The 14,119-nt window shown below is 32.9% G+C and overlaps 1 protein-coding gene across 1 annotated transcript in view; it reads right to left on the bottom strand.

Annotated features, from left to right (window-relative positions):
* Positions 1-2,963: 2,963 nt before the first annotated feature.
* The window catches only part of LOC127835591 (uncharacterized), a 28,618-nt gene continuing 17,462 nt past the window's right edge, over positions 2,964-14,119 (bottom strand). The window contains exons 7-13 of the mRNA XM_052362026.1: positions 13,562-13,717; positions 7,638-7,760; positions 6,480-6,524; positions 5,492-5,592; positions 4,531-4,647; positions 3,469-3,600; positions 2,964-3,302 (exon numbers count right to left, since the gene is read on the bottom strand). Of these exons, the coding sequence (XP_052217986.1) occupies positions 2,964-3,302; positions 3,469-3,600; positions 4,531-4,647; positions 5,492-5,592; positions 6,480-6,524; positions 7,638-7,760; positions 13,562-13,717 (1,013 nt within the window). The remainder of the gene's footprint in view (positions 3,303-3,468; positions 3,601-4,530; positions 4,648-5,491; positions 5,593-6,479; positions 6,525-7,637; positions 7,761-13,561; positions 13,718-14,119) is intronic.

Below are 14,119 nucleotides of genomic sequence, written 5' to 3'. Positions count from 1 at the left end.
CAATCAGAGTAATAAAACACAGCATGAATTAAGCTTCATGCTGGGGTTTATTTCTCTTAAAGTAATGCAGATACACATTGCTTCTAATAATCACCTAGTAAATAATAAAGCTATTTTAAAAAATGAACTATTATGTGATGATCAGATTTAAATCTGCTTGTATATTCGATAGTAAGATATTGTAATTGTCTTTGACAGTGTTGACGTTCAGTTGTTCGTGGGGACGACCGCATGCCTTTATATATCTATATATATCTTTATATCTATATATCACTTCTCAAGATATCTTTTTGGCTTTGGTAACAATATAAATTCAATGCCACCAACTAATCTTTCAGGATATCGATTGTCCGAGTTACATAACCCCCATTGACACCGCTTAACCATTTTAATCAACGTTTTGTAAAGAGGAAAACAAAAGAAACTCGTTGAAATAAAAGTGAACCTAGACATAGCTTGTCTAGGAAATGGCGACATGTCAATTACAGTTTAGACAAGCTCGGACGCACAAACGCACGCGATATCACTCGGATAATGTGATTGATATATCCCGCTTTCCCCGGGCATGACCAACACAAAAGTATTTCAATACAAAAACATATTTTTTTTTCAGAATTTATTAAATGATAATTAGACAGGCAGACATACCTATATTTTAAGGTGTATTACCTAAATTCATATATAAACATAAACTTACGAAGTAAATCATTTAGAATATAAAACACTATATTGGATTCAACTAGTTTTCTAATTTGAATTATTCTTGTTTTACTGCTTAATGATAATGGAATTCAACTGGTAAAATATGTATACACATTAAAACACGCCATGTATTATATGTTTTAAAATAAACTAATATACGTTTGATGTTACATTTTTAAAAGATAAATAAAAAGGTCAATAAAAGGTAAAATATGTACATGTACTAAGAACATCTAAAAATAAACACATGCCAAATGTTGCATGCACGTTGAGTCAAAATTTACAAAAATTGTCTTTCTCATAAACAATTATTAGTGAAAATAAAAATTGTTGAATTTCAAAAATTTCACCATTGTGGCGGCACTTCCCTGAAAATGTATATGCAAGATATAAAATCAATTTTGAAAAGATACACGGAAATCAAGTTTTGATCTGTGTAGAGAAGAAAAAGTTAAACATCAGCTTTTGCTTCAAAATTGATTATTCTATAATCCGGATATAACACTTGTTGAAAAGGAGTATTTTGAAAAGCATAGTTTGAAAAAAGCGTTAATTTGGTTTAAAAGCACAACGTTGAACTTTTAACATTGTTCAGTTTTTATTAAATTTGCGAACTTAACAGTTGCATTGCAACTTTCTTATTCTTCCTAGGAACTATTAACGAAGTGATAGGATACATGAAGCTCAAATGCTCAAATCCGTTGATCCCCACAAGTTTAAGGTCCATCTTAGTAAACACAAAGGCTGCAACACATGTGCATGACATAATAACCAAAAACCATTCTTCTCAATTGTGTACATGTCAAATATTGGTAATTATATTGACACAAGATGGAATCTTATTTATATATGCCGTTTTGTATTTACAGCTGTTTCAATACAGAATTGTACATATAATCATAGGTACAAATAATAATATTAAAACTATTAAACATACATTTTGGGAATTTAAGCATGTCAATCAGTTAACAACATAATTGGAAACAATCATTTTCGAACTTTAAACTGGGAGATGAATATATAAAGGGAACCTTCAAGTACATATTTGTTTTAATTGACATATATATTAATGCCTGTAAAATGAACCAACCTTGCAGCTAACTTATTTCCAGTTAATGTGATAAGTTACTTAATAAATATTTCTTTATCGATAATCTCGTTAATATATTGTAATGTAACCGCTATTGATTGTTATGTCCTCTTTTGTCGGAATCCATGTTCGCTGCAAACGCTTTACTTCTAAATAGATCGAACGGAAATTATGACGTGTGGTATGTCAACATTTATACAGCCATTTCAAAACGGCATTTCATCGCAAATAATGTATGTATTAATTATACATATACATGTACATTTACACTAGACACTAACATTATTAAATTTCAATAGTATAAGAAGTGATGTTGCATTGAAATCTCAAGGGATCGAAAGTGCCATTTTTGCGTCGTTTACATATAGTTGAACAATCGAAATAAGCCATGCAACGAATGCTACAATGGGAATTACGTCATATCCGCAGTATAATCAGCATCATATAAGCAGTATAATCAACAAGTGGTAACCGTGTATAATTTGGTGTCGTTGAGAAAGCAGAATATTTTCGAATGTTTCGAAATACTTAATATTCGAAATTTAAAATAATGTAAATAATGTGCGGAAACACGATCGATACAAAATAAGTTAATTAATCAACATGCATCGATACTTCACAGACCGGCTTAATATCTCATATGAAGAGCGTCTATAGCTTTAAGAAAAGCTACCGTAATAACTTTAACTTGTATGAATTCAAAAACATAATAAATTGTGTTCGTGTGCAAAAAATAATATACGCAAAATAAGCCACAAAATATAACTATGATATTATGTTAATATGTTATGTTGACAACACAGTACATAAATTTGCATTATTATACTGTTTTATGAACCTTAAATTATAAAAAGACGACTAACATATACTGTCAGTGTGCTAATTAATAGTACTTTCTTTTTTTTGAATCATCGTCTTTGACATCTTCTTGATTATTGCAAAACAACAGTATGTCACATTTTAGATTTCGAGCGTGGGCGTGGTTACTTAGATAACAAGATTTTATATTACTAAGCGAGCATTATGTATTATGTTGGTATGGTTGCGTCCCAAAATTCCACTTTTCTCAAAAGCATTAATAGTATCATACTTGGAATTGAATGACAGAAAACAGTTGTTGTATACATGATACAAAATAGCAACTGTAAATAACGTAAGCAGAATTATACAACTAAAAGTATCGTGTAAAACCATTATCTATATCAAGCTCAGTGTTTGAAAACTTCAAAAGCCCGAGTTCCTTGATCCGTTTGTACTGGTCCGGAATTTTCATCAGCGCTGAGAAAGCGAATTTCGCAATTGGAAACCTGCTTTCAAAGTGGACAAACTGAAAATTGTCAAACTTTCGCGTCGGAAAGCTGTCTTCATACTCTTGCATCTGTGTCCATGGCCCATCACCAACGCCGACGAGGATGATGGAGAGTGGCCAGTTTGATGCCTCTACAATTGCGTCACGTGTCGCCTGCTCTGACACCTTCTGGCCGTCTGAGACAATGACGAGAGTGTGGAACTGTAAGTGAAATCATGAAGCGGTATGACATTGATCTTAATTTTAGAAATGTCATGACATTGAATAAACAACGCCCTTAACTTCTGAAAAAAAGGAATTCAAGCCAGATGCTCTTCGCCCGAGCGGATCAACATGATACCACTCACCGCTTGCTTGGCCTACTTACCAATCTGGTAAGCTCGACGATACGGATAGCTATGTTGATGATAGGTGCAAAGTTTGTGGGACCGCTGAGGCTAACTCGCCCGACCACGCTCTCGTAGGCGCTCAACACTTCACGAAAACCGGAGCAGTAACCCTGGCGTCAAACAGAGGTATTTGTTTGTATTTCGTAATATCGATGGTTATGTTAACGGCAATATGGGGGATATTGATGTTTAACATTTACTTCTTTTTATTGATGCAACTCTTCCTGTTGATGATTTAGTTCCTTTGACGGTGACAACACACATATTTAGCAATTTGTTTTTGAAAACAAAATGCCACACACAGGCAATGATACACAGATATATATCTGGTATGTTTCAATATACCCAAAACAGATAATGAATTCAGATAGTTTAGTTAATGTAATTGAATGTTTTATAACAAGTCAACAATGAATGCTTTTTAATTTAAAACATTGTCTGGAAATAAATATTTGAAATTTATAAGAATATCATTTATAGCTGCTTTTCCTCGTGGCAGGAATGTCGTCCGAAAATACATCACTGCTCGAAAGGACTCTAAGCATTCAAGCAACTAAAACTTAAACACATATATCTTGTTACTGGCATTGATTGATTATAGCCGCTGATAAATGTATGTTGATCATTAGACCGACATAGGGAACAATATTTATCTATATGAATCATGTTGTCACAAAGAAAGCATGAAAGACAATTTTAGTTGCGACAGGAATTTTATTGTTTTTGCTTAAAAACGAACAATGAAATATAACAAAAACGCTACATAATAAATTGTGAAGTTTGCCAACATTATCGTTCACATTAAAAGTGTTTTACAAATAAAATTGACTTAGTAGCTACTACCTAATCCAGACCACGGCTAAAGTGTGATACCTGTTTTTTCAATAGAGCAATACAATCAAGGGCAATAACCAAGCTAAATATGTGATATTTCTTACACGAGAATATGCATAGGAGTATCACATAAATCTCGGTACAACTAGTAAGCCCAGTAATCTCGTCTTGGAATACCGGTTATCTGGCATGTTTTTCACATTTACCTTACTCAGGAAAGTGAATACTTTGGAATTCTTGGTTTCAAAGTCACCGAATCCAAACACAGGAATGGACCCATCATCATTGAAAGATTCCATAGTTTCACCCAGTATAGAGATCACCTAAAGGAGACAGCTTTTGATTGTTATTACGGAAATTATATTAGATCAAAATGCATTTGCCTACATAATGCATCGTGTACCTATAAGTGTAAACGACGGTAACCGTATATTTAAGCTAAGGACATTGTTGGATCAAACTTATATGACATATTCTGTTTTTCTTGTGGAGGCATTTTTTCAGTACAAAATACACGCACAGATGCATGAGTAATCTTCGCTAACTTTGGCTTAACTCTTCAATTATAAAATGGGTCGAACAGCTCGCCGTGTAGATGTGTCCACACCTTCCTCAGCCTTATGCGCGAAATACCATTTTAAACTTCAAAACACGCACATACTCGCTGTGCGGGCATTGTTTAGGAAGGACCAGTTTAAGTACAGAGCGGAAAAATAATGGCAATAGTTAAGTATTTAAGGTTGCGAGGCTAGAAACTTAACGATGAACTTTTGTCAGAATTGTGGCTCCACGGCCTAGATTAAATGGTTTAGGCGGAAGTATGCCGTAAGATAATAGCACACATGACACGCGCACGACATGTATTTATGTGTACATTGTAGTAAATGAGTGAACATGTTTGGTTACTATCTAATATTGTTCCATTTTTTTCATTTAATAACATTATAAGATTACACCTTTTAAGTAGCAATCAAACACGTTTGACAGCCGTGAGATCACTGTAAGATGTCCAAACGCATTCTAAACATTTTCAAAAAGTATGAGCTTAGCAACACTCTCACAGTTTACGAGTGGTTGATGAACAAATATATCGTTGTTTAATATTAAGTATAATTCAATGTTCGCTAATATTTGTTGCTTTGTTGTATCCTTTTTTGACCTCCTTACCTGTTGGTACGGGTTTGGCTTAGGCTTGGACAGGTGATGCAGATTGTGGCCTCCAAACGTGCGGCGACCCTGATTCTGATTACTCTCCGTGAAATCAATGCCTTAAACCCAGGGAAAGAAATCAAGATAAATGCATGGACCTGGACCGCGAGTGGTGAATAATACAGTTTATAAAGCTATTATGTGTTTAGTTAAAATGGAAGATACCTTTATTATTTTATGACACATAAATGAGGTCGCTTAAATGTGTTAATAATTGTCTAACGGTATACACGTATGGATTTTCCAATATGTATCACATTTTTTTTTATTTTAGCGTTGAATTGATTTAACTTAAACATACGATCAGGAATTAAGAACCATGTAATTAAGTCCAATACCTAGGACAGCACTACCTACCGAGTATGAGACTACAAGACTCGAGACCCATCTGTCTGATTCTGGAAGTGACGTCCTCAAGGGAGGTTAATTTGACAAAGATCTCTGGATGAGTTGCTTGAGCATTAATCAGTATTCAGCGGTAAAATGAGCGTGAAATATGTGTACTACGTGTTTGAATACTTAAACTTAATTTTAGCAAGGCGATAACATTTTCGATACTCGAAGCCGCCTATGCGATTTTGTACAGTTCGCTAACAATGTTTCTCACTGTTCAAAAACAACTCCAGATTTGCAAACTACATAAAGTAAAACACTTGGAATTTAAATAAGACTATTGTATAAAGATTTATCGCCAATACAGTCAAATATTTGAACACAAGATCTTAACGTACGTGCACAACTTGTATAACAACCGTTTCACATTAAACATAAATCAAGTTTGCTATGCCATCAATATTGATTTTTCCACACAGTAATTAAAAACGAGTAACAAGTTGCTCATGCGTTAAAATATAAGACATGCAACCCTGCGTTGTCTGAGGGGATGATAAAGAATCACTAATATCGGCTTTCATAACATATTACGGACGTTCCAAGAGCAAAGTACCTTTATATGTCATCCGAGCACTGCGTTGACGTTCAAGATACTGAGCTACAAAGAAAGGTAACTAATTATGAACAAATTAAATTTGCCGATTGATATCGGATTTATAACCTCGCCCTCTCATCTCCAACAAACACCATGTACAGAGTAGGAATGTTTTAACAACACATATCACATATAAAATCAAGTACATGCTTCATAAATTGACCTGAGCATTGTCAATATTAGGTGAACTGATAACCTTCTTTCTACGGACAAAATCGACCTAATAAAGAGTTAACAAGATTCACTGTCTCAATTTAAATGGAATTTGCAAAGTTTATCAGGTTAGTATTGAATTCATACGCGCCGAAAACATAACGGAACAGCACTAATGAATTCAAACTCTACATACCCCACTAATAAAACGCTGCGCCTGTAATCTGATGTTTAGAAGATATTGTCAACAATGATGTGTCAATCTTCACATGGCATTTAGACTGTTGGCATGCATTCTCAATTTAAATTCATACTGTTTGAAGATATATGGTGGCTTTATCTATGCGAATATATATTTCTTTGATAACATTTACATGTTATTCATCGAAGAAATAACCCTTTCGGTCGTAATATAAATTTCGTTACAATTTATACAAAAACATATATGAAGATCATAACTACACACTTATTTGTATAACATGTTACTCCAACAATTACTAAACTGTTCTCTTCAGTTTCCAAAATCATTATAAAAAATACAATATCGGATCAGTCTCACCGGTTCTTTTCGATGCATGTTATCCTTACACTGTCATATCAAATCATACAAGCATAATCATGAAGATGGGCCAATACACACGGCTACTAGAGTTTTAGCAAAGTAGATATTGAAGACAACCAACACACGACGAAATACGGCGATGGCGATCTTAAATTCTCATCATGAGCACATTATGCTAATTTAAGCTAGGAAGACAAGTAAGTATTAATATATGTGTGATCATGTGATCCAAAACAGAATTCCATAAATTATGTGCCACATGTGAACAATTAAGAAAAAAATTCTATCAATAAGGTAAATGGGTTTGTTAAACTAAACATTAAATTAAGAGATACACATCAGTATACAGTTTGTTCATGGTTATGTATGAGAATACAATCAAATAACTAAACGCTTCTTACTTGCGGTTATTTCTTCGTAGACTTCATCGTGTTTTACAGTAGATGGTCTAGGGATGTTGTGCCCAAAAGGGCTATCAGGTTGATACACTAAGGAGCTTCCTAGTGTGCATTCCTTATAGATATCTAAAATGAAAAGAAACAAGAACTTTTTGAAGCTCAGTAGGTTCCCCATATACCATTTTCATCATTTGGAGTTACACTCAAAATAACGAAAGGATCCATGTTATAAAGAACTGAAGGATTTGTGTTATTACATGGTAATGATGAATTTAATCGTCAGTGTCGGTATTTGTCAAGTATTTTAAACAGTTTATTTTATACATGAGTGTCACGAGCTCTAAGGCGCTAAACTATGACCGGAACGAACTAAACAATTCTGAGAAGTTTAACTTCGAAAGAATAAAAAGGCATAAGAAACATAAGGATTTAATTTATAGACACATTATAAGGACAGAGGTTTGGTCATTAAAATTATCTCCAACACAAAATGTATATTTCTGTTTTAAGATAAATATTAAGTTAAAAGTCAGTCATCATCATCATCATCATCATTATCATTATTATTATCATCATATTCGTCTTCTCCTTCTTCTTTTTATTCTTTGGCATATACATTTTCATTATCATTGCCTTTTTGTTCTTGAACCTTCAACATCATAAAGAAAACTATAAAAGACACTTTAATATGATTATATTTTAGTACTTTTCTGATTGTTGAAATATTCCTCAAAAAGAGGCTATTTAAACGTGTGTTAAAAATGTACACTATAGCCGAAATTACAAGCTTTGCATCTCGCAGGAGCCATATTTTAAAAAATACACATACTTTTTTAAAGCTATTTTAAAACACAATACAAAGATTATTAGAACAGGCATTTGGAGCAAATGCCGTTAAAAGTTTTCAAGCATGTGGCTTCAAAAGAGTAAACCTTTGTTTCAATTACGGTAAATTGCACCGAGACTAATTGGCGGTTTTTCCGACAGATCGGAACACTTTTCTATTTTTGCTCTGATATCATAAGAACAAAAGTTTAGAGAGAGATTCGTGATGATGAAACTTAAACTGTGACTTCTAGACTGTTAGGAAGGTTTAACTAAAGCCATAAAAGACATATTTTACCGGCACCTGAAGCACTTGATTTATTTTCAACTGGACCTAGCGTGCTGATTTAAAGAAAAACGGAACCCTTATCACAATCCGCTGATATATCATTACAGCAGATATTCTGACCGCTTTTAATAAGGGTGACTTCCATATTGTTAGCAAGCCTAGTTAGCGTAGAGACAAACATCGTAATGGATGAGGAGTGTGCTTATTTATAAATGAAAATATTGCTTTTTGTAAAAACTAAACCTTTTCTGATTTGTTCTTGCTACCGGCCTCCAAATCAAAATTATTTTACGGAACATTTAGAAAACATTTTATCGAATTAACGATCTGATATTGAATGGTTTATTTTAGGTGATTTCAATATTTGTTTTAAAAACAAAATCTGTTCACTGTTTAAAAAATGTGAAATTTTATTAGAAATATTTAACCTGAAACAACTGATTGCTCATCCTACTAGAATACCTGAAACAACTTCATCGATTTTAGATCGTATCAAAATGATTAAGTTTCTCAATCTGGTACTTTACCCATAAATCTTAGTGACCATTTCCCAGTATATTGTACAAGAAAAACTACCAAAGAAAACATAAGTTAGCATAACACAGTTCATGTTCGGTGTATGCAAACTTATACTGTATACATTTTTATTAACAAACTTAACAATTGTGATTGGAATTGTATGTTTACTGCTGACACTGTACAAGAATCTTGGTTATTTTTCAAAGACAAATTTTGGACAGTTTTGAAGAATATAGCTCCAACCAAAGAAGTTCGTTTAAAGCAGAGAACATATCCATGGATGGATTCGAATATTTTATAAATAATTAAACATAGGGACTACATTATGTAAATAATTAAGAAAACTAATAACAAGTCACGTTTTAAATTGTTTTGTTCATAAAGAAATAAGTTCCAAAGGTATGTGAAGAAAGCAAAGGCAGAATATATTTGTAGTCAATTAGAAGAAAACAAACACAATCCTCAAAGTCTGTGGTGTCATTTAAAATCGTTAGGTCATAGTAATAATAGTAAATCCTCACCTCGTAGTTTTAAAAATAGAGGGCAACCTGTATTTTAAAGCTTAAACAGTAGCCAATCATTTTAACCATTTTTTCACAACTGTTGCTTCAGCACTAGTTGATAAGCTTCCTGCTGCTCCAAATCTATTCAATACAACATCTAGCATTTTTAAATCATTTTACAGAGAAATAAATCCTGCTCACAATTCGTTTAAACTTCAAACAGTTTCTGAAGATTTTGTTTACAAAAGGTTAAGCAAATTGAATTGTTCAAAGAGTACTGGGTAAGACGATATTCCGGCCATATTTTTAAAAGATTCTGCTTCTTGTATCAAAACTCATATTACATTTTTGATAAATAGCTCTATTGTTAACAATGCAGTTCCCACTGATTAGAAAAGTGATAAGGTGAAACCACTGTATAAGAAAGACAATAGGTCCGAGGTTTCTAATTATAGACCGGTTAGTATTTTGTCCATTGTTTTAAAACTTTTAGAGAGAGCTGTATTTAACCAGTTGGAATCCGTTCTAGTGAAGCAAGGTCTGTTGTATGAGTATCCGAGTGGCTTTAGGAGGAACTACTCCACTGACTCCTCTCTTATTCACCTGTCGGATCATATGCGTGGACAGACCAGCAAGGACTTGTTTACTGGTAAGATTATGTTGGGTCTACAGAAGGTCTTCGACACAGTAGATAATGACATACTGTGTCAAAAGCTTCATGCGATGGGAATGGAGTTTGTGGAGTGGTTTTACTCGTACCTAACTGATAGGGCGCAGTCTGTGCAGCATGTTTATGCCGCTAAAACGGTTTTCGAACCGGATGTGTGTGGAGTTACCAAAGGGAGCATACTGGATCCTCTCTAATTTTTGAATTGCATTAATGATATAAAAACAAGTATATCATCCAACTGTAAATTAATAATCTATGCTGATGATAATGCAATTTTGTATTCACATACAGATCCTAGTACCATCAGTCAAGTTTTAGGCAAAGAGCCCGAGTCCTGTAGTAAGTGGTTAATAGACAATAAGCTATCCCTCCATCTAGGCAAAACATAGTGTATTCTTTTTGGTTCGAAAAGTAAAGTCACTAAAGTGGACAATTTTAATATACAATGTAATGATCATGTTATAAAATCTCAAACGCATGTAAAAATCTTGGTTCGATGTTCGATGCTGACTTGTCTGGTACTTCTATTGTAAATAATATCGTCAAGAAGGTTAACTCTAGACTTAAATTTGTATATAGACAAAGTGCTTTGTTAAATAAAAGTCTTAGAAGAAGCTTATGTAATTCTTTAATATAATGCCAATTAGATTATGCATCCTCTTTATGATATTGTGGGCTCACGAAACAGCTCTAGCACAAGCTACAAATAGTCCAAAATAAAATGGTTCGTTTTACCAACAATTCACACTGTAGAACATAACTTGGTGTATCAAATTTTGAAGATCTTGGTTTATTGAACGTTGAGCAAAGATGCAAGCAACTTCGACTTAACCATATCCATAAGATTTTCTACAATAAATGCCCGAGCTATATGAAAGACAATTTTGTCAAATGTACAGATGTCCATCAGTATGGGAATAAATCAATATTTAATTTGTATGTACCTGAAGTTGATGGCTTCACTAGTTCTTCATTTTACTACAATGGTATTAAGGATTGAAATTCTTTTTCGATAATATAAAGTCCATCAAATCGAAATTTACTTTTCAGAAACTTGTAAAGAAACATCTATTGAATGAAATGAAGGTAGACGAGAATTCCATGTATTTTTACTTTTAGATTTGTTTTAGTTTATAAATTTGCTTATTTTCATGCTAATATGTATGTCTTTGTATTATCATATCAACTTTTGAAAGTCTCACTCAATATGTAAAAGAATAATGTGTTTGATCATGTCGTTTTTATATTAAGAACTGTAAAAACTATACATTTATAGTTACTTATAAGACCTGTTTGACATAATCCAGAGACCCCGTTGGAAATGAGCTTATCCGTGTCTGCATGTCTATGTTTAACGGGTTATCCTGTGCATACATCATGTAGTTATATTTGTTAGATCTGTGATAAATGAAACCATTCACACTTGAAGTAAGAATGTTAGCTATATCGTAGTATTTAGATTTAATGTTACGATTATGTCATGCATACATTATATTGAACTGTAAAATTCTTGACATGTATACAAAACTAAAACTAACTAACTAACTTTTTATTTAATTCTTTAATTTGCCCTAGTTACTTAGTTGTTGAATTAATATGACCCAGTTTATTACTCGGCAGAGATATCATGGCGATGATTCAGCTGACAAAATTGTATGCAGATCGTATAATAAATGTTTATTCTAGTGTGTTAACAAAGTTACTGTTGACGACATATGACTTACGAAGTACGAAAATATTAGACAATCTAACAAGGCTAAACGAAACATGTCCTATGTTGTTCTAAAGATGTATGCGGTTGATTTGCATGAGTTGATGAAAGATAAAATAAGATGACATTTACTATAAAACGGATCTTCCTGTTTCACAGGGTTTATCCTTATTCGATTGCTATTAAGTTGGTATCATACATGTTTCTTCAAGAGCGTTAACAGGTAAAATATTGACAATGCATGACTAACGAAGTACAAAAAAATATTGCCATGCCATCTGAAAAAGCTTATTAGCATATTTTGCTCAGTTGAGCTTAAAATATAATTTACAAAATGGTCATGTTGTTCTTATATTTAATAAAGAGTGTAATGAATTTGATAACACAATTTAATGAATTAAAGGAAACAAAAGTCCTAATGCCAATAAAGGAATTTTTTAAAATAACATTGAAGTAAGAGTTTCAAATTTATATATAGTTTGTTTAAATAATACTGTATGGAAATAATATTAAGTAACTTAATATCCCTTCCCTATTTTTTTATTTGTTTGTAGACTGGTTTCTACTTGTCGCATTTTTTCGCTTTCCCTGACCATGAACGCTGACTCCAACAGTGTCAGAATCGGGATTTGGTAGGCTTATGGAGGAATTTTTGTTCTGTTCTCCATGATAACACATGACTGCTCCTGTACGGAAGCCCAAGACGGGGATGGTGAGCCGCCCTGGGCCCTATGCACCTTGTCATGATATATTGTTTATTCAAGACCATTAACAATGATAAACGAATTACCAATAAATTATGCCCAAACTGAGATCAAGTGATAACAACAATTAATTCACCATTGATCATGTTGTTATAATATGAGCCAAACAAAGAGTGTAATAAATTTGGTAATAAAATGAAATGAATTTTTAGGAAAATGTTATAACGCAAATAAAGAAACGTTTTAACATAACATAACGGTAAGGATATACGTTGTTTTGATATAAAGGTAAAATAACATAACATGAATTATGCAACGGTTCTTTATGTTTCACTGGATTGATCCTAATGTGATTTTCATGAAGATGGTATGAAAAATGTTTCTTCAAGAGTGCTAAAAAGTTTAATATTGAAAACGCATGACTAACGAAGTACGTAGAAATATGGCCATCTGAAAAAACTTATAAGCACAATTTGCTCAGTTGAGCTAAAATATAATTTACAATAGGCGATGTTGTTCTAATATGAGCTGAACAAAGAGTTTAATAAATTTGGTCACACAATTTAATGAAATTTAGTGGAAAAAAAATCATATGTCAATAAAGGAACATTTTTAACCTAACATTGAAGTTAAATTTGCAAATTGATTTAAAGTATGTTTAAATAATACTGTATGGAAATATAATTCAATAACTTAGCATCCCTACCTAATTTTGATTTTTTTATAGATTGGATCCTACTTGTCGCGTCGGGATTTGGTAGGCTGATGAAGGCAACGTGGTTTTCTATGGTAAGGCATAAGTGCTCCTTTACTGAAGCCCGAGACTTGGTTTGTGAGCCATGGGCCATCTTCGCCCCGTCATCTAAAGGGGATCGGACATAATGATTACCTTTTTATTTGATGGAATCTAGTGACATAGTGTTTTCCGCACGTTTCCCAGTTTCGAACTTGAGTAATCTACGTATATGCTGCTACTAGGTTAACATAACGTAGGGAATACGCATTGTTCATTCGTTTCTATATTTGAACTACCAACCAACGTTATTATCCTTTATGCTAATATTGTTAAAAAAAAATATGTAAAAAAGAATTCACAAAACAAATCGACACGTATCTTCAAGTAGAAACAAGCTTATCTAATGGAAAATACCAGTTGTAAACAAAATGAAAAAGGATTGTTTGCATAAATGGATATTTTAAAATTTCCAAAATTATGTTTTAAGATTTGGATTACAGCGATGGAAGCAATGTGATACCTGCAACA

Source organism: Dreissena polymorpha, chromosome 6, assembly GCF_020536995.1.
Source record: "Dreissena polymorpha isolate Duluth1 chromosome 6, UMN_Dpol_1.0, whole genome shotgun sequence".
Taxonomy (NCBI): Eukaryota; Metazoa; Mollusca; class Bivalvia; order Myida; family Dreissenidae; genus Dreissena; species Dreissena polymorpha.
Note: the sequence above shows the minus strand (reverse complement) of the source record. Positions and strands in the feature narration are given on the sequence as shown.